General features: G+C 29.9%; 2 protein-coding genes across 7 annotated transcripts in view; one reads left to right on the forward strand and one right to left on the reverse strand.

Annotated features, from left to right (window-relative positions):
* The window catches only part of LOC101491351 (uncharacterized), a 9,635-nt gene extending 3,223 nt beyond the window's left edge, over nucleotides 1–6,412 (forward strand). For 2 of the 6 annotated variants that reach the window (XM_027333706.2, XM_027333707.2), the window contains exons 8-17: nucleotides 511–613; nucleotides 867–908; nucleotides 1,003–1,077; nucleotides 1,223–1,291; nucleotides 1,674–1,792; nucleotides 1,870–1,982; nucleotides 2,963–3,042; nucleotides 3,315–3,435; nucleotides 5,804–5,870; nucleotides 5,979–6,412. In XM_027333706.2, coding sequence (XP_027189507.1) covers nucleotides 511–613; nucleotides 867–908; nucleotides 1,003–1,077; nucleotides 1,223–1,291; nucleotides 1,674–1,792; nucleotides 1,870–1,982; nucleotides 2,963–3,042; nucleotides 3,315–3,435; nucleotides 5,804–5,870; nucleotides 5,979–6,114 — 925 coding nt within the window. In that variant the 3' untranslated portion in view covers nucleotides 6,115–6,412. Of the gene's footprint in view, nucleotides 1–510; nucleotides 614–866; nucleotides 909–1,002; nucleotides 1,078–1,222; nucleotides 1,292–1,673; nucleotides 1,793–1,869; nucleotides 1,983–2,962; nucleotides 3,043–3,314; nucleotides 3,436–5,790; nucleotides 5,871–5,978 lie in introns of all 6 variants that reach the window. The other 4 variants (XM_027333711.2, XM_027333708.2, XM_027333709.2 and 1 more) reach the window with 4 other exon arrangements.
* A 1,385-nt stretch (nucleotides 6,413–7,797) lies between these two features.
* LOC101491038 (uncharacterized) lies at nucleotides 7,798–9,566 on the reverse strand. The gene is made up of 2 exons (XM_004498128.4): nucleotides 8,856–9,566; nucleotides 7,798–8,435 (listed from the first exon to the last, which is right to left on the reverse strand). Exons 1-2 carry the CDS (start codon nucleotides 9,344–9,346, stop codon nucleotides 8,135–8,137), a joined length of 792 nt encoding a protein of 263 aa, XP_004498185.1. The 5' UTR covers nucleotides 9,347–9,566; the 3' UTR covers nucleotides 7,798–8,134.
* Nucleotides 9,567–19,350: the final 9,784 nt, after the last annotated feature.

Genomic DNA, 19,350 nt, shown 5'->3' on the forward strand with positions numbered 1-19,350 from the left:
GTGGGGGGGGGGGGGGGGGGATATGTGGTTCCAGTAACCTGGTATTGAATTTTTACCACTAAAAAAATGTATTACCAATGTTAACAGGCTTGTAAATAAATGTGCCTAAAACTAGAAATATCAAAATCAGCATCAAGATTAAAGTTAAATGTATATACTCAAGACAAGACAAATGATGAAATGAGAAAGAAATGTTTTGATTTCAAAATATTGAATATCGGTTCTAAAAATTCAACTCCAAATAGATACAGTCAGCGTAATGCATTGTCTTGCTTATTCCATCAGCAAATAACTTTTACCATTAAATATGGGTCATATTATGCAAAATTCTGAAATTATGATTAGATATTTCAATTGCTGTCATTGTTTCTCTTAAGACCTGATAGTTTAGAAAGTGTACTACAACAGTATGACTAACATCTTAATTAGGCTATATATTGGAAGTGAACAATGTTTTTTCCATTTTGCTTGCTAACATGTTAGTCTCAATCAATTATTTGATAATTCCAGTTCATTCATATGTAGGCATGTAGAGGGTGGTATGGGTGCAGTATCCCTAGCTATATGTAAAGCTGCTAAGGAAGCTGGGGTTCATATTGAAACAGATACAGAGGTTTGTTTACCGCGAACCCTCTCCTTACTTATAGGCAGTTGCAAGATTTAGATATCGAATTATAATTTTGGTGTCTTCTTTAGTTCTTCTACATAAGAGTGAACTTAACGAGTTTTCATTTATCTGATCCGTCAAAATACTAGCCAGAATAACTTCAATAAAGAAAAAAGCTAAGCTAATTTTTTTTTTTCTCGAATGATGTTATTTTTGTCCCACCTTTGTTCCAGTATCTAATCGTTCACAACTGAAATAGGTTTTAAAGGTGATGGTGGAAGACTCTGGCAGGGCAAATGGAGTGGGTTGGCTTGCTTCCTGATTTGGCTTGTAAGGTACCAAACAATTTATTATAAGATTCTATAGTTGATTATACTTTGCTGATGATTTTGTAGGTATTGCTGGCTGATGGGACTGAATTGCACTCTTCAGTTGTTTTGTCTAACGCAACTCCTTATAAGACCTTTATGGTAAGCAGTTTGAAATTTCATGTCATAGTTGGCAAAAACTTATTATGCTTCCTAATAGTTAAATATCAAGTACCGGAAAATGGATGAATGCTGAATTTATCAGTTACTCCACTCTCTTAGTTACACCATTGTGATTGTATGGCAGGAATTGGTACCTCCAGATTTTCTTCCTGTTGAATTTCTTCGCGCAATTAAGTACTCTGACTACAGCTCTGTAAGATACATTCTGTCGAACATGAAATTTTTATTTAGATAAAAATCTTGTTTAAATATTTCAAGAATGTTGGCTATTTAAATCTTGACTATTTAAATCCAAATCCTTCCTACTGATCTTGCAGGCCCATGCGGATAAATTTTTACGGAAATAATTTGTGTTGAATTGAATAAGAGAAAACTGTTTTTGAAGAATAAGTTCTTCGAACCATAGATGATTTCTCTTGGAGCATTTCACATGTGGCATTTATATATGCTTTGGTTCAATAGAAATTTGCTTGCAAAAAGCATGTTGAATGTTTCTACTTTCTAGAATAGAATTTTTTCTGTTTTGCTTGGACTTGTCTCGTTTTTACGTTTCTTGATTCTCTCATCATTTGAAGCAGGGAACAACAAAAATCAATGTAGCTGTTGATAAGCTGCCTCAGTTCCACTGTTGCAAGATAAATCGTGCAGAAGCTGGTCCGCAGCATACGGCTACCATCCATATTGGTTTTGAAAGGTATGCTAGCGTATGCATAAGAATTAATTGTAGAAATTTAGTTATTGTATTTCCTTTTCTATTGACTGCTATTCCAGTATGGAGGAAATTATTTCAGCTTGTCAAGATGCTTGTAATGGCATACCATCACACAGGCCTGTGATGGAGATGACAATTCCTTCTTCAATGGACAATACCATATCTCCACCTGGTATGACATAGCTTCAGCTATTTATTCAGATAGAGCAAATAGGATCATTTGATCTTGTGCTTTTAGTTTGAAACCCTCCCCTATCTGATAATGATATCACTTTAGACCCCAATTAATTCTAGTTGAACTTGGTGGATTCACTTTGTTTGGAGTTATGAGAGGAGAGGGCTTTGGAGGGAACGGGAGAAATTGAAAGATAACTCACTTTTTTGGGAGAGTGTTTTTGAAGGGAATGAGATGAAAAGACTTATGAGTAATATTATTTTAACTTTGAGAGCATTATAAAGATAAGTAATAGATTTGAAAGTTGATTCAAAGCCCTCCAAATCCCTCCTCCAGTGCATTTTTTAAGTACCTCCATATTGGAGGTTTAATCCAATGAAGAAAAATAAAATCTCATGCAAGGTGAAGGGACTACTTACCCTTCTCCTTTCCTTTACTTCTTCCTCTATCCTCAAAACCCTCTCCTCCAAACTCCCAAACATAGCTTTAAGGAGTCGACCTTCATATCATTTGTTTTCTCCATTTACAGGACTTGAACTTGAGCTCTTACTGTAGGAGAGTCAAGCTCATTTCACTTGGCAATTTGGTGTTGGTAATAGAATTGAAATATCAAGTAGATTAATTTGGGTTGCTGTTTTTTGGCCAACTCCTTTTAGTTCAGTTTCCATATTTTAGTTTTAAAAATGGAATCTCACGAAAGAAAATTCAAGAAACTTCATCTGTTCTAGTCATCATTAAAAATATAGAAAGCAAACATGCAGCAGATATTTTTGCTCATGGAGACAAACTCTTTTGGTCATGGGCCAGACGAACAGAATAGGAAACAGGAATGCTGGCTATTTAGAATTAGTCCAATGTTTTTTTGCATGTTTAATTGAGCCCCGGCTTCTTTTTCATTTTAGGTATGCTATTGCTACATATTTATGTATTATTAAAATTACAATAGTGTAGCAGTCAACTTTTGCGCTGTCTTGTAGGTAAGCATGTCATCAGCTTATTTACACAATATACACCTTATAAACCCTCAAATGGTAGCTGGGACAATGCTGCATACAGAGTTAGTTGCACTTGCACAATTGATCTTATATAATTCATTGAACTGTTATTTTCTAAGAAACAATGTATTGGTAGTATATCTTTCTATGATGGTCCTCCATTAACCACATTATTGAATTGATTTTTCGTATGCGTTCTAGCGTCGGTAACTAATTTTTTTTTAAAGCTAAATATTTATTAAAAAGAAAAGGAAAAACAACAACTCTAGTGTGGGTAATTCATTATTTGATATTTGAAAAGAGTTGCAGCAATATTTTGAATTGTCAACTGTAGGAATCATATGCAGAAAGATGTTTTAACTTGATCGAAGAATATGCGCCTGGCTTCTGCTCATCTGTCATAGGTTATGACATGCTAACACCACCAGATTTGGAAAGGGAAATTGGACTGACAGGTAATCAATCTACAAATTTAATCTATATAATTTAAGATTAACACTGAGAATTTGAGGTTGAATTTTTATGTATCCCATTAGGAAAAATGCCTTGTAGCTAATCACATATGATAGTTATTGACTTTCCAAGTTTTTTTTATAATTTTGAGATACTTAAAAGTTACTTTGTTTTAAAAAAATTTCAATAAGCCTTTAGATTGTTGAACTTTCTTTTATGGTATAAAGGCTACACCCTCTTTTGGCCTGGGTAAAAAGATCAAGAAACTTTTACGCACCAAATAGACTATTAAGAAGCTTCGATCTTGCTATCTTGATTTAGAGATGACATATATGTATATATATATATCTCATAAAACGTGGGATGTCTTGGGCTTGAGATGTATTGCGTTTGCATATTATCTTGCCTGCACCAGTTATTAAGATTTATTCATTATATACACAATGCTCATGTTGGTCTCTATGATTTGAGGTGATGTCTAGTGCCATCTTCTATAATGGGCATACAATGCCATCTTGTGATAGTGCATGGGAAGATGACATGTGTAATGTGGCTTATAGAGTGGTTCACTTATTTAACAATAGGTGAACGGTTTCATGGCATGATACAACTTGTATATGGTGCAAACCTAATGTAGTGGTTTTTGCAGTTCAACACAGTTATAAGTTATTACATTTCATCAGTTGAACAAAAGGTTTGAACCAAGTGTGCCGCATCAAACAATGAATGCTAAACCTTGAATTTTTTTAAGTACATATGCCGGATGAATGTATGTGGATATGGGTGCTATTCGTTTGTCCTTTAACCATGGTCTTAATCATGTCATTCCAATAAAATATTGACAAATGAAAACCAAGCAAACACTTTTTTAGCTTAGTTAACTATTTAAATTAAATATGTTATGATGAGATTGAGATTTCATTACCACAGCGTTCAATTTTTTTTTTTCAGTGGTTGTATATGGTTTCGTCTTTTTGAATTTCCCCACTTAAAAGAGGAGCTGTGTCTAGAGACTTAAAACATTGTACAGAAAAATACATTTTATGTCAACAATTTCATTTAAAGTTAAACAAATTCTTAGGGCAAGTTAAATATTTAATACCCACACCACGAAATGTGATATGGCCTAAATAATGGTTATAAGTGGGGACGACCTTCACCTCACGGGCTAGCTTTTGGGGTTAAGTCAAACCCAAACCCAAATTCTAAGACTTATCTTATATTTGTTGGGGCACCCAAAAATTTAAATCATAGACATGAGAGGTGTGCGTTGAGAATTTCACATTGGATAATGGAGCTAGCTTTTGGCATTGAGTAAGACTTAAACTCAAAAACTCTAACATAGTATCAAAGCGTGTCTTAGAGGATCTCCAACGGTGAACTCAATATGGGTTCATTAAATGGGGTCCACCATGCCACATCATCTTGAAATAACTCATTCATTTTTTACTCCAACGATGAACTCACGAGTTCATTAAATAGGGTCCACCACTAATGGTCATACATTTATTATTATTCGTAAATTAATATAAAAAAAAGTAACCGTGATGAAAGTACCGTTCCTTCATGAGAGAACCGTGATGACAGCTTGACACATCTCCAATAGTGAACTCGCCAAAAATTGAATTTTACGTAACTACACGCTGGCGGACGAACTCATTTTGCAACCGTTGGAGATGCTCTTAGATCCATTAGACCACTCCCATATGTCTAGTCCTACAAACTCGCACTCTATAAGTCTAGTTGTAGTTGCAAGGGAGTGTGTTGAGAGTATCATATTCAATAATGATATCACATGAAAATGGTTATAAGTGGGGATAATCCACATGAAAATGGTTATAAGTGGGGATAATCCTCATCTCACGAGTTAACTTTTGGGTTAGAGTTAGACCCAAATTCAAATTCTAAGAGTAACTATCTGTGACAATTGAGTTCCTAATAGCATGATGCAATCAGCAGAAGTGGCTTATTGCAGAACCATCCTTAAATTTCTCGATAAATGATTGTGTCAGAAGCTATTGATTATTAGAAGTTGTTGACGTAATGTGACTTTAAAAAAATTATTGGGAAAATGAAGTTCTCCATTGAAGGGTAGTGCCATGTTAGGCACTGGAACATTAGGTTATTATTTTAAAAACCTTAGTTCTTACTGGATACTATCAATCTTATTTTAGCCCAACTTGTCAAGGGTTTCTCCATTTTTCTGTCTAGGATTAATCATTCATAGAATAGAACAAGGTTGTATGTTCTCCTTTGGTTTTTATGTTATCCTTTGATTCCTTTGTTCATAGAATAAGATACATACTCTTTCTTTATTTGAGGCTCAGTTCTTTTTATATTATCTAATTGAAAATTAGCAAATGTGTGTAGGAGGAAATATTTTCCATGGTGCTATGGGTATGGATTCACTTTTCTTAATGCGACCTGTCAAAGGCTGGTATGTTTGTTTGGTACATGAAATACTAGAGAAAATTCCATATTTGGCACAAATTAAAATGATGATGTTGGATAAAGAAATGCCTTTTTTTCTTTCTTTCTGGAATAGGTCAAATCATAAGACACCAATCAGAAACTTGTATCTATGTGGAAGTGGGTCTCATCCTGGAGGTGGTGTCATGGGAGCACCGGGAAGAAATGCTGCACGTGTGGTTTTGCAGGAATTTAAGACTCGTTATCAATAAGATTGGCGGTATTTTTGTATCTCTGTCTATTGATTAACTTTTCTATGTGATCTTCATCAACATTTAGGAATAAATAAATTGTGTCAAGATGCTTCTATGTATGGTGTGTTTGGATTTAATTTTAATATGGTTCTGTATTTGATGTGCGAACGTTATATATTGTATAGTTCAGAATAAGGATATTACACCAGACATGACATGGACACTGATATAATGTCTACTCCACCAAGTTCAAAGATGAAAAGGTCTTGCTGAATTTTTCAGCCCTTGGATATTAGAATTAAGTCTTATTCTTATTCGTTTGTCGCCTCTAGCCACCGCATCAATGACTTATGAAGTTCAGTGATTCAAGATGCATTGCTTTAGATTTTTGTTTTTCATGCTGTTAAATTTGAGGGATCTCATTTTGTCTGAAGCCCAATTATGGCTGTTTCAATTAACTCCAGACATTTTTCTAAGACACTGATAACTAGCTCTGATATATTTGATAAATAAATACCTAAGCACATTAGAACCCTACCTTAAAAGCTAGCAGTTAAGAGGGAAGAACCAAGCCACTTAAATACTCCACATAACATCGCATACTACTGGGTATGAGACTTAGGTACTAAATAATACCCCATGCTCTCGTCAACATATAAAATCAAGGACAGTTTTTTATATTAAATTAATTTACTATTTCATAGATACTATAAGAGGAAGACCTAGAAAAACCATAAGAGGAATTATTAGGAAAAACTTAAAGATTAATGAGCTGAAAAGAGATATGCTATATGACTGAACGTTGTGGTGTCGTTTGATCTATGTAGCCGACTCTTCTTAGTGGGATAAAAATTGGTTGTTATAATGTTTCATATATACTCATGATCTTATATTTTTATGACTACTTAAGAACATCCTTCCCCATCTTATATGCTCTATGACTGTATGAATTCTGATTCTGCTACTGATTCATATATATTAAATTTTTATTTCTGATACATGTTCACTTTTACATTTCTCGTGTTTCTGAGTGAGATATTGAACCACTTATTTGATCCTGAGATGAAATGTTAAGAAGTTTCTGTCAGTAATTACTAGCCGAGCAGCAAACTAAATAACATTGTTATGCAAATAGCTCTATATGGACTACACAATTACACTCACTCTGTTATCAACATTTTTTAATTATTTGATTTTAAATTTGCTGACTAATTAGATGCATCTATTATACGTTAGAACAACCAAATTGTCATAACAAACCAAATTGTCATAACAGATAGTGCAGACATTTTAATTTTGATATCGCAGCTACTTGAAAACAACTCTGAATAATGCTAGAATTCATTTGAAAAATTTAAAAATGCTAGAATTCATTTATCATCATGGACCTGTGAATTCTATTCATTCATATAGACTAATTCAATATTTACAAAATTATTTGTTTACACATGTGATCTCAATTCCATATCGCAACTTATGATTGAAACTAGGTGTTCAAGAAACATCATTATCTAAGTAATATGCCAGTCTTAATTTTTTACAATCATATACTTCTATGATTGCTGTTTATTGTGCAACAGGTTCTTCTTCACTAGTTTTAGATGGACGAGAGTTATCTTAAAATCAAATTCAGCTTAGTGGCAAGGCGTTGTAAGGTATACATTCTGAGTGCTATGTTAAGAAACATGGTATCCATGAAAATAAGAGAGAAAAGCTTGAAAACTTATTGCATTAATTATATTAGAAAATGAAATACAAAATGAAAAGAGTACAGACAAGAGTCATCTCTATGACTTATACACTAACTAATAAGTAATTCTAACTAACTATATTTTCAACATGCTAATCACCGTCACAGTGATTTGTGAACATAATTACTGAGAATGTGTTAGGAGGAAGTAATTTAAACAATCCATAGAAGAAATCCAAGATAAAAACTTCAATATGAGAATATACATTCAATTGATACACAACTTTTCCACTTACATTTGTCACAAAAGCAGACATGTTATACAATGGACCACCATCCACCACAAGATCAAGCTCGTGACATCAATGACCCCATAATCCCAGCAATAAGAACCGTTGGATCTCCCAAAACAGCAGACACAGCAATCTGTACAGCCATTCCAGCCATCTCAGCACACTTCCTCACCTTCCCTTTGCTTCTTCCACCACTATTGTGTGCAGTGTGCAGACCATTCTTCAAACTCAGAGGAACCCCTGTTTCAACCATTGTTGCCATTGTTGTTGTTCTTCCAATGTAAATCTGATGCCAACTCTCGACAATCATCTCCCTCACACATGCCACATGCAAGTTATACTTCTTACATGACGACCTATAACCGGTGACAGATCCAGAAATTATATCATGAAAACCAAACTCATAAATTTATATACATAAATAACTTTTTTGTTTAAATGTTTAGTTTTTATAAATATTTCTTCGACTTTTACTACGAGAAATATTATGGGAATTAAAAATCAAAGAAAAAGTTTATAAGAACTAAAAATAAAATTTTATAAAAACTAAATTTATGGTTAACTCTAATTTTATAAAGTATAAACATAAACTGTAATAATTCTATGTGCCTTTTCGTATTCTAAAATAATTAAATGAATTTATTATTTTTAACATTTTCCCTTATTTTGGAAAGAAATTTGTTCTTAATAAAATATATGTATATATTAATTCTGCAAAACTTAAAATTTAGTGGGGGCTAATGCCCTGACAAGTTTTTTAGTAGGTTCGTCCTTGCCTGTAACTCCAGCTCCGTCCTTTTTGTCCACAACGCTGACACGACGAACTCACTTTCCGATATAGATACAACTTCACTTCACTGTGATCATCGAGTATCATTGGAAGCTTTGCGCAACAAGGGTGAAGATCGAAACCGCAAGAAAAGCAGTGGTAGACGAAGCCAGTGACACCCTTTTCGCAGGCGTTGCAATACCGGGGTATGTCCCCGGGTGGCTTTGAGAGGAATTGGAAGGTACATTTTGGGTAGAAAGGGTGGAAAAGAGAAGGAGAAGGTATGGAACAATGCATGTGAAGGTCATAGTCACAAATGGTGCAATTGTAACGTGAGCCTATGCCAATTTCTTTGCAGCCATCACATTTGAATGGGAATTCGGAGTATTGGAATGTTAGTTTATGTTTTGGGTGGCTAAAATGGGATATTTCATTGTATCTTTTTGTTGTGTTCACGGTTGTGTCTTTTTTATGAGAAAATTTGGTAGTGGAATACATTATTTTGGATGATATGAAAGGGGGAATTTTGTGTTGGTTACAACTTACAATATAAGAATGGGTTAGTTTATTATAGGACGTGGGAGGATAGAAAAGTTGTTATATATGAATTATATGTTGGGGTGAATCAAATTTAGCTTATGGTTCAAGCAATTGGAAAGGAATTATATGAGATTGAGATGGGGTGGTCATCATGGTCATAAATAGAGTTCATTGGGATCTCCACATCGACACATCTAGGGAATAAACATATATAAAAACTATGTACAAGATATACAACTCTAGACTCCTTGAAAATTTTGCGAATTTAGATTCTATATGGTTGAATAAAATTAGACAACTTATATCCACAATTCTCTTTTCTTTTTATCTCTCTTCACTAATGGGGCACGAGAGAATATTTGTCCTAAAGTATATCAGCTCGTGGCCCATAAGAATATATGCCAAGTTTCTTTAACGCTTAACTTGAACATGTTTCGATTAATTTGTGTATGCAATTAAGAATGGGTTACTATTACTATCAAGATCATTTAAGAATTTGAAAAAAAAAAAAAAAAAGATTCTTTAAAATTTCACGGATGTGATTAGAGATATCAATTTATATTCATGAATGAAAATCCCTACAGAGACTATCTCATTTGAAACTCTTTAGACGGAATTTTTTTTCTAGAAAGACAGGTTGAAAATCTCCAATATAGTTTAGGGACGGAGATAGGGATCATAACCCTGCTCGGTTGCGTTCCGTCTCCAAACAACTTATCAAAATATCTTATATATAATGTATATATAACAAATATTTCAGGTTATATTTATTTATCTTTACACATGACATGTGTATAATTTTTTTCTTTTTTATATGTGATATTTATTATTGTCACAATACTAACAATAATTTCATTATATGTTTTATGGTTTGATTTTAAATTTTATTGAAAATTATGAAACTTTTGATTTTCTTTTTTTATGTTGTTTGGGTACCTGTTGGGACCTTGAGAATCTACGAAGATGCGAGCAAGGTTAAAAAAATCTCGAGGCAAGAAATGAGGATGGGGTGTGGATCGTTTTGGGTGGAGGAGACGGGAAGCAAAGTAGTACTTCTCACTAGGGATGAAAATAGGTCAGGAGACAGACTTTGAAATGTTTGAGTCTGACCTACAATTAATTTTTTAGGTCAACGACCTATGATAAGTTTTTTTCCGGCCTGACCTGACCTTTTTAAAAGTCTGACCTAACTTGGAAGCCTATTTTAAAAGCCTTATTCATATCAAAACATTTAATTTTAATATGAATAAGGCTTTTGATTTTCTACTCATACCACATGATACTCTCCACGTACCAATATCAATATCAATGTACATATCTATATATATTAAACAAAAAATAATTTTTCTAACAAAATAATTTTTTAAAAATTTGAAACAAACATCCTTTAGACCCTGAAAAATAATTTTTGGTTTTACTAATAGATTTCATTATTATCTCTCAAACAAATATGGAACGACTAATGCGTGATTGACTAATTCAATGGCTACCGAATATGGAATGACTATGGAATGATCGCCTAATTGATGAAATTTAAACTAGGAAATAATATTTTTAATATAATAATAAAATATATAGGTTGGCCTGTGAGGCCTAATAAGCTTTTTTATAAGCTTGAGTCTGACCTATTTAAATAAATAGACTTTTAAAAATAGTCTGAGTCTAGCCTTTTTATTAAATATGTCATACTAGGTCAGACCATAAACAGGTCAGATCATAAGTCCTATGGACGGCCTAATTTATTCTCATCCATACTTCTCACCCCTTTCCTGATCGATTGACATTTTCCACAAATATAAAGTTAAAATTAACTAATTTATCTTCTTTAGGTTTATTTTTCAAATATATTATAGGTTTAATATATTCTTCATTGTTTAATCAATGGCTACTATCAGTCAAGGAACATGTTTTGAAGTTTTCTCCAATGACTAATACTTCATTGTAATTAGATTTTCTTGATACACAAGGTATAGTTTATTACATAAGATTTTCTTTTACACTCAGACCAATCATATGATGAATTTTTGCTTCCTTAGGTATATAAACATCATGAAGATATATCAATATACAATATTTATGCTGTCAGGGTACCTTCGAAGATGTTGGGGATCCACTGGAAAGGGGACAATATTAAAAAAACTCAGGAATGCAGGAAATGAGGATGAGGGTAGGGAACATTTTGGGTAGCTGAGATGGGAAGCAGGGAAGTACTCGTTGCCCCACCCTTCCTCATTAACATCTCTAGGTACAATGAATATATCAAAATATATCAATATACCTTTTAATGTTGAAGACAATGTTAAAATGCTCTCCGAGATAGAAAATGAGGATGGGGCGGAGAGTATTTTGGACGGCGGAGAAGGGGAGTAGTCCTCGTCCTTGTCGTGCCCCATTCACATCCATAAGTGCAATGAATATATTATTATTATTATTATTTTTTAATTTTTATTTTTCAAATTGCCCTCCATTGAAACTTGGTTTGTGAGAATACAAATTTAAATTAGTTGTAGATAATTTAAGAATAATAGCATTAAATATGATAAAAGTAATTATCATTTGTTTATATTTTAGAACGTTAATTTTTTATTTTTTTATTTTATATATTCAAGACTGGAGTCGGTATGAAGTTTATGTGGAAAATCTATGTAATGCTCATATATATAAACAACTTAATGAAACACTTTTTTTTGGCAAAGTTTAATTAAACACTTATGACACAAATGATTATCATATAAAGAATTACCTATAAACTATTCTTTTAATAAAATATAAAATAAAGTCAAAGTATTGCGATATAAGTTATAAGTTATTCTCACAAGCTTTTTGATAGAGAATATGAAAATAAACTAAAAAGTAAAAATAATTAATAAACATGTCATAAGTTATTTCTATAAACTATCTCAAACAATTACACAAATATTTATTTATACGAAGGATTAAAACCTTCAGTTAGGTCCTCACTAGAATGGTACCTTTAGGTTTGAAACCTAGCATCATAGTAAAAATGAACTTTTAATTTTATTAAAAAATAATATTCAATTATTTAAATTAATAGAAATTACATCCATCGAGAATATACAATTCAAAATCGTTAAAATTGAAAAAAATGAATCCACGAACAAAAGATTACAAGACCCAAATTAATAACATAAAATAAAAAAAATACCTATAAATGTGACAAAATATATAAATATGACAAAAATGAGGTGTTTGGACTATCCACTATATCGTTGAAGATGTCAAAATCATTGATTCAATCTATATACTGAATTGAAGTTGATTTGTCAATCTAAACTAAACGAACACCACAATAAGATGAAAAATCAAACAAGATCGTACTAATTAAGACGACGAAAAAAATAACGTTGCACTTAGACAAAGAAATCACATATGAAACACGAAAGAAAAGTATAGATGTATAAAAATAACTTATTTAAATAAAATGAGAGAACGAAATGATTTAAAAAAGTGATGTTTGGCAAAATAATAAAACACCTCACTTCAATGGAGGACCTTTTCTATTAGAGAGAGGTGGTTTATGATCATTTTTTGGGTCTTGAATTACCCCTCTAAATCATTTTTCCATTAGTTTATCTAAATAAGTGACTTTTGCACAAATTTAATTTAATTTTTCATATTTTTTCTTTTGTAATTTTGTTGTCTGAGTGCGATACTTTTATGGTTTTTCGTCTTGGTGTAGTATTTTTTTGTTTTTCTGTTTTAGTACGGTGTTCATTTGATTTAGACTAGTAGATTAGTTTTGATCTATTACAAATTTCAATTAATGACTTTGATATTGTCAACATAATATTACATATTTAGAAGTAGTATTAGTTCGACATTATTTGATAGTGTAGCCACTTAAATTATGTCATATTTGTAGACATGTTAGCTTTGATGGTGTAGCCACTTGAATTATGTCATATTTGTAAACATGTGTTTTGAACTATTAACTTGGATGTTATAAATTTGTTCACAAATTCATCTTTTTTATTTTTAGCAAATTTAAATTTGTACTGCGTCAATGTATTATACAACTTCAATTCATGAATATATTATTTTTTAAAATAGAGGAAGAAAAATAATAAAAGTGGCGCAACTCTAGATTTTGTAACATCTTAAAACTATAGATTAGAAATAATTAGAACTTTAAAATTTGAAATAATTTAAATTATAGATTATTATTTATTATTATTGTTATTATAATTTTATATTAAAAATTGTTTTAAATATGTAGATACCGATTTGCCAAATGGAAGCGTAATATAAAATTTTAAGTTGATCCACGTTATTGGAAGGGACTTATTTTGTTTGTTCTTATCATGCCTACCATAACAAAGAAGTCTAATATGATATTGCCCAATATTTGAAGGAGTTGTTTTTTTTTTTTTGTTCCTATCCATGTGCCTCATATTGTAACAAACAAATCTATTATTATGAAAAAACAAAATGCCTTGAACATTGAAATTCTTATGAGTTGAAATGTTACATATAGATAGTATTAGTTTGACATTAAAATTACACTTAAACACACTCTCAAATAAAAATTAGACTACACCATCACATATACACAAAAAGATAGAAAACAAGTAAATTAATGAAAAGAGTATTGATCAATTTTTATTTAACTTTGACTTAACATGTGAGTAATCATATCCTTTAACAATTTCATGGTACATTCATTTTGGAAATTTGAGATAAGAAACTAGTTAATTATTTTGAATGATATTTTTTTTTTATAAAAATATATTTTGTCGAAAATCTAACTCTATTAACATTGAGATTTTGTGAAATCCAATCGTAGATTATGAATTAATTAATTTACTATTTTATTTGTTGAATTGTTGTTTTTTAATGATTGTTTGAATATGTATTATTTAAAAGATTATTTTATTATGTGTTCTTGAATGACTGTTATTATTGTATATTTAAATAAAATATTATATTCCAACTATGATTTTATGAAGATATTTGTTAAAAATCAATTATTTTCATTGTATGTGTTTGAGATGAGCTTATGCTCCAATTATTTTCGTTGTATGTGTTTGAGATGAGCTTATATCCCACAAATTATTATAGATGTGAATTATTGTTAATTTAAGTGGATGGTTTTATATTATTTATTGAAAGTAATTGATTATTATAAAAAATTATTTATATGGTTACCTCTAATTTTATAAAATATAAACATAAGCTATAATAATTCTATGTGCCACCTGAAACCAATACTTATTTTAAGATTGTGTGTATTATTTACTTGGATTTGTATTTTATTTTGAGATTATTTTTCATCGTAAGGATTTGTTTTAAGAATTTTATGATGTTATGTTTTTTTGGATAATTTATTATTTATTATTAATGTTTTATTTTTTATATAAATATAAAACTTTTTGTATTATCTGAATGTTTAATCCCCGGTAAACATACAGATTTTCAAATAAAAACAAATATGAGTTTACGGTTTACTGTATATTAATTAATTGACGCAAGGAATTAAATTCTAAAGGCTAAGGATATGTGTGGCATGACATGCACGCCACCTCAGATTTTTTAAAGAACGAACGAATGAATAAGTTCCTTATCTTTATTTTTAGTTTTCTATCTTGTAGCTTTAAGGTACAATCTTCATATAGAAATTTTAAGTCTTATCCACTTGCATTTTCATCTAGAATGTTAATAATCCATTATGAAAATTAAATTCTTAGGTATTTTGTGAAAATATATGTTTATAAGGTATATAACAAGCTGAAAAAAAAAATTATATGAGGTTAACTAATTATAGAATTTTTTGGGTATAGCTTTATCAACACCAATTCAAAAAAGCATAAAATGATGCATTATAGTGCAACGTGTCTCATGGTGAGAGGTGTGTTTCATAGTGGGGGAGATGAATGATTGGTTAGAATCTATAAATGCTATATTCTGCTTCTTTATGAAATAAGTGAAGAGAACCAATCTCAACAATAATTCTTATTTTACTTATTTTCATTTTAATTATGCGGTGATAAAATTAATTATTAAAAATAAATTAAAAATAAAAATGTTATTTAATGTAAAAGTGAATTGAATGATAAATTTAAAATTAAAAACTAATTTTAAAGATAAATGTTGCAATTCTAGTTTTAATCAGAATCAACTTCATAAATAAAATCAATTCTAAATTTACAGAATTAATTATATTTGTTATAAAGTTGGAACTAAAATACACTTCATGTTTTGATCAATTCTTTTTTTGTTTTACCAAATAATCAAATATAATGAACTTTCCAGAACGTGTTTTTTCTGATACTTACTTGATCCAATTCTTGTGCAATAATTGTTGTACTTGCTGAAGATTATTATTACAATGTAAGTTGAATATGATATTCTATTATGAACTTGTTTTGATCTGCGTCATTTGTACTCATCTCTCTTTTATTTTTGTGAAGAATGAAATTATTCCATCTAACTTTCCTTTAGCCTTACAAATTAAGTAACCAACTAACCAAGTATCTTTAGCAGTTAAGCTACAAATTATTTATTAAAATTTACATGTGCACATTATAAAAAGATGAAAAGGAATGTAATACCAATTGTTCTTTTTGATAATAGAAATACCAAAAATTAAATAAAATTATTAGAAGAATGGTTTCTGAAATCATTTTACAATATTGTGAATCCCCTAAAAATTGGCATGAAATATGTTAAGCATTTTATTTTATTTTTTATTAATACAAAGTATGAAAAATCACAAAAGTAGATAGATGTTTGGACTTTGGATTAAAGTTTGCAGACACACTTTTAATTAAACTTGATTTTGTCAATATATTTTTAATTTTTTATGGTAAATATTTATTTCATTCGTAATAATAGAAAACATTACATAATATGTGGTCATTAAGTAAAGAGATAAATTTCAACCAAAATTTAGGACTTATTTTCCAATCAAACAAAGTTTCTCACATCCGAAGACTAAAGAAAAGTTTTATATTGAGACTTCACTACTTTTTATCTCCATTTCTTCAACTTCTACAAGTACATTTCGACTACAAGTGGTCTCATGAATATTGAGATAAATCAAGTGATTGTGAATCATATGATGAGTGAAAATGGAGTAGCCATTGGGCACATAAAATTGTTCCAAATTACCTTATTTGAGGGTTTTCATCAAGCAACATGGGTGCATACTTAAAACACAACCAGCTAAACACAACTACTAGAACTAATGCCAAACAACATTAACAAAAGGAGGAAAAAAAAAAAAACAGAACCACCACAGAACCATTAGGTAAGACCCACATTTTTCTTTATTATTAGTAATATGTGAAATACAATTTTTATTTATTTTTTCAATCATTTATAACATGGTTGTTATTATTATATTTTTTATTTAATTATTATTTTTGAAAAGTATATATGTGTATGACATGATTTATTTAATTTGACTGAATATTTTGTTAAGTATTTAAAAAAAATATTTATAATAATACTTATAATAATGACACAATTTAACTATTTTTAGAAAACAAAAATAATAAAGATATTTTAGATTGTTCAATCGTCCAAATGTTAGTTAGCAAGAAAAATCATATAAATCTCTAGTTGGTTAGTATGTTAGATTAACAAAAAGAAAAACAAAAAGATGTATAGGTTGGTAGTTAACGCCTACTTTAGGTTAGAAAAAAATATTGAATAGTAGATAGTGTGCAAGAAAGGGGAAAGAAATATTAGTGTAGCCACAATGAGAGAAAAAGAGAAATCGATTCTGGTGGTTTATAGTTGTGCAAGAAACTTACTCCAATTTTATTTAAATTTTAGTACGTCATCTCTACCTTTGAACTTGACTTATCAATATAATCTATTAATATTTTTTACTTTCTCTCTGATTTAATTTGATAAAATCTTTGATTTTGAAACACAAATTTTTGATACAAAATTTATGTTTGTAAATTAAAATATTAATTTTGATGGTAAAGTTGTTAATGTTATTACTAATAAAAATAAAAATAAACGGATTTTTATAAAATGATTTTATGGTGATGGATAACTTTGAAGATGATGTTTGATAATATTATTATTATTGTGTAAGATATCGTTTTTAGTTTAAAAGTAAAATGGTGATATGCAATTTATTTTCTTAGAGGTTTTCTTAATTTTCTTATGATATTGATATAGAAACCTATTTTGATTAGAGAAAATGTTTATATATGTCGAAAATTAATTTTTATCTGATCGAAGTTGTTATAAAAGCTAGATCGTGTTTTAATCAATAGAAATAGTTATTGGCTACAAACTTAATTTTTATTTAGTTAAAATTTTATGCCGTGATAGTTTGATTGTTAAAGAAACTTTTAGAAATCTTATTGATGTTAAAAATAATAACTTTTCCATAAATAATAAATATGTTGAAAGTTGTTGTTATAGTTATTTCTTTTAGAAGATTAAAGTTATGATTTTTATGAGATAATTGTGTGGATGTTGTGTTGATTTATAAAATAAAAATTTTATGGTAGAGTTGTTAATTTGTTTTGTAATAATTAAAATGAATTTTGTGTTGAAGTGTCGTTAAATTTTATTGTTAAATTTTTGAAAGTGAACTAAGGAAGTCTTAGGGATCCTTGATGCTTGTTATATTAGAATTTTGGTCCAAAAGAAATATTTGAAAAACGATATTTTTATTTTATTTTATTGAATTTGCAATGAGTCACTTGTGCCAAATATAGACTCAAAATATCTTTTTATTGTTACTTGTTTGGTGCTTGCTAGTTTGAGAGAATTGATATCTTTTAAAAATATAGAGAAATGATGTGTCTTAAAACCTTAAGCCAACACCAAACCTTGAATATGAATTAGAGATAAATGAGTTTTGACGCTAAATGAGTAGTAAATTAATTTGTGAATGTGTAATGTTTTTGGAGCAAAGACCGCTGCGTAAGAACATTAATAACAACACTCATAATGGTAAGTGCATCACTTCATTCGCTTTTCTACTTGAATTATATGTGATATAAATGCAATGTGATGTTATGTATTAGTTATGTTTGTGTGCTATCTTCAAAATATGTGTTATATGAGTTATATGTTTGTGAGTGATATTATGAGATTAAATAATTTGCGTATTTTGATTCGGGTGGTTATTCAAGGTGACGACTTTGTGTCTAAATTAAGTTGGTTTATGACAAGGTTGAATGGTTTTGGATGTTCTGGTTGAGTGATCTATTTTGTTACTAACTAAGGTGATGACATTCATGCATACATTGGTGGTTGCGAGTACGTGACAACAGTACCTTGAAAAATCAACGTGATTCAGAAAAATACTCAACGATGAGATACTGGACATGAAACTTAATGATGGGACTCTTTGATCTACATAGTGGTGATATTCCGAAATTATGCATTTATATATAGTCTAACAAATAAAATTTGTGCATTTTAGTTGATTTGTATCTTTGGTGCCTTGTGATTTTAAGTGTTAAATAAAATATATGATTTATTTATATTTTTGTTATAACAACTATATATGCATGTTTATTTGTTTTGTGTTTGTTATTTGGAGATAACTCTTACATTTGACAGGACGTCACATATAGTGTTATTTGAGCAAATAATGTCGCAGACCAACCTAGTAGAAGAAATGCGAGGAAGTACAATAACATGCGGTTGGAGGCTCCGAGATACTTTTCTACTGTTGCCAGACTTGTTAGAAGAGTTTTCCACAAGTATCCAAAATTATGACCAACTAGGATTTACTTTTGGATAGTAAAACCCCAAAAATTTTGCCTATAGGAATTTATTTGTTTTACGTATTAAATTTACTTTTTGTAATTGTGAATACTCTGATACAATTGAAAAAAATTACTAATTGGTTTTAAAGTAAATAAATATTTAAGATAATCTTTTATATATATATATATATATATATATATATATATATATATATATATAAAAAACAAATATGTATATTTATGTATAAAATCTTTTAA

Source organism: Cicer arietinum, chromosome 4 (genome assembly GCF_000331145.2).
Source record: "Cicer arietinum cultivar CDC Frontier isolate Library 1 chromosome 4, Cicar.CDCFrontier_v2.0, whole genome shotgun sequence".
Classification (NCBI taxonomy): Eukaryota; Viridiplantae; Streptophyta; class Magnoliopsida; order Fabales; family Fabaceae; genus Cicer; species Cicer arietinum.